At 43.7% G+C, this 1,816-nt stretch overlaps 1 protein-coding gene and 1 non-coding gene across 2 annotated transcripts in view; one reads left to right on the top strand and one right to left on the bottom strand.

The window, feature by feature from the left end:
* The window catches only part of grm2b (glutamate receptor, metabotropic 2b), a 21,761-nt gene extending 19,951 nt beyond the window's left edge, over nucleotides 1-1,810 (bottom strand). Inside the window, exon 1 of the mRNA XM_008319697.3 lies at nucleotides 1,171-1,810. Coding sequence (XP_008317919.2) covers nucleotides 1,171-1,680 — 510 coding nt within the window. The 5' untranslated portion in view covers nucleotides 1,681-1,810. The remainder of the gene's footprint in view (nucleotides 1-1,170) is intronic.
* Nucleotides 890-962, top strand: trnav-uac (transfer RNA valine (anticodon UAC)). Its single transcript has one exon. It is a non-coding gene; the product is annotated as a tRNA-Val (tRNA).
* Nucleotides 1,811-1,816: the final 6 nt, after the last annotated feature.

Here is a 1,816-nt window from a genome sequence, read left to right as displayed (position 1 = left end):
TCTCTTTTTAAAAAAAAAAAAAAAAAAAAAAAAAATGATGAAAATGCATTTTAATATTTTATTGAAATCTTACATAAAAAGGTAGAAAAAAAATGTTGTTTTTGTTTTTAAAAAAAGTTTTTTACTGATTAATTATTCTGCATCTGTTCAACATAAACAAATATAAAATATATTCTGGCGACACTGGTAAAAAAAATGTTTAATTTGAATAAAACGAGCGTCCATCCACGGTGAAGTCTCCAAAAAAAAAAAAAAACACAAACTGTGTTGATTAATGACCTCCTGAATTATATTTTAAAATTATATTTTGAAAAATGTATTCAACATTTTTCTGTCCGATAATTAATGACTGATCTCGTGACATCACTGCGATTTTTCTGTCCTGAATTTGTTGATTTACAGACTCTCGTTTCCTGATTGTTTCTTGTTGAACGTGTGATGATGATGATGATTGGACGGTGTTGACTTCACAGTCAGCTGTTACAGTAAACACACATGTCAGTGTCTGCCGTGGGTAAAACAAATCCTAGCATTAGTCACCGCGCACGTGTCATCGTCATCCCGCAGCACGCGGTTCTAATGACGGAAAAAACACTCGTCTGATTTCATCTGCGAGGACGGAGAAATCAACCTGGCCCTGGAATTTAATCCACAGACGTTGTTGTAAAAAATCCTCAGAGTTAATTTAAAATTTCCTCGAGGCGACAGTGTGTCGGTTTCAACCATATTTACTTTTTCTTTCCATCCAAACTCAGAAGAAAAAACAGATTAGATTAAATATATATTTACCTTCAAACGGTAGGAAAAAACTAGGTTTTTTATTTTAAGAGTTTTCATTTCCAACATTTATTTTACTGTGTTTTTATATCACATTCAAATGCATAAAAGAGGTTCCATAGTGTAGTGGTTATCACGTCTGCTTTACACGCAGAAGGTCCTGGGTTCGAACCCCAGTGGAACCAAAAACTTTAATCCTTTTCATCATTGGGTAAAAGTTAAGAATAAATGCATAATGTGAGGTGCACTACCTCTAGGGGGCGCCAGAGATCCACAGGGACGATACAGAAAATAATAACTAATTTTTGCAACTTGAAAACGCAACCTGTTGACAAGGGCTGTACATCTGTGTTTATAGCACCCTCTTCAGTTCAGGTGTGTGAGTGAACTTACCTGGATGGAGACGTCGCTGTAGGATCCTCCGATGACCCCTGAGATGGCCAGAGGAACCTCGTTCTGGATCGGCCTGGAGCCGTCGGGGCAGATGAAGCCTGGATCCTGAACCTTGGTCAGAGACGCCCGGACAAACTCCAGGGACTGCTCCAGAGCGTAGGTGTCCTTGGAGCAGGTGTCCAGGATGTGGGCTCCCAGCTGCAGCCCGGGGAGGATGCGACTGTTGGAGTTGATCTCGTCCAGGGCCAGCAGCATGGCCTCCAGCCTCTGGATCCCCCTCTGCTCGTTGATCTTCCCACAGTCCTCGGTGCCCTCGCCTTTTTCGTGAACGGGAAACAAACCGCCAATCACCAGGTCTCCGTCGATAATGATCTCACGTTTGGCCGTCGCAGGTAATCTGGAGATGTTGGGCAGGACTCCTCGGACGAGGAGCTCCAGCAGGAGCACGTGGAGAGGCCAGTAACAAGCAGAGACGGCCAACGGCCTGGGGCAGAGAAGGAGGCTCGGCATGACAGGAGCGGAGAGGAGCAGGGTTCAGCTGGTCGAAGAAGAGAGGAGAGGAGCAGAGAAGAGGAGCAGAGGAGCAGAGGAGCAGAGGCTCAGAGAGTCTGGAGGCAGATCCCTGTCAGGTCTTCCCTCTCAGAGT

The sequence above is a fragment of the Cynoglossus semilaevis genome, chromosome 11 (assembly GCF_000523025.1).
Source record: "Cynoglossus semilaevis isolate Cse_v1.0 chromosome 11, Cse_v1.0, whole genome shotgun sequence".
In the NCBI taxonomy this organism is placed as follows: domain Eukaryota; kingdom Metazoa; phylum Chordata; class Actinopteri; order Pleuronectiformes; family Cynoglossidae; genus Cynoglossus; species Cynoglossus semilaevis.
This window is presented reverse-complemented; position numbering and strand designations above follow the sequence as displayed.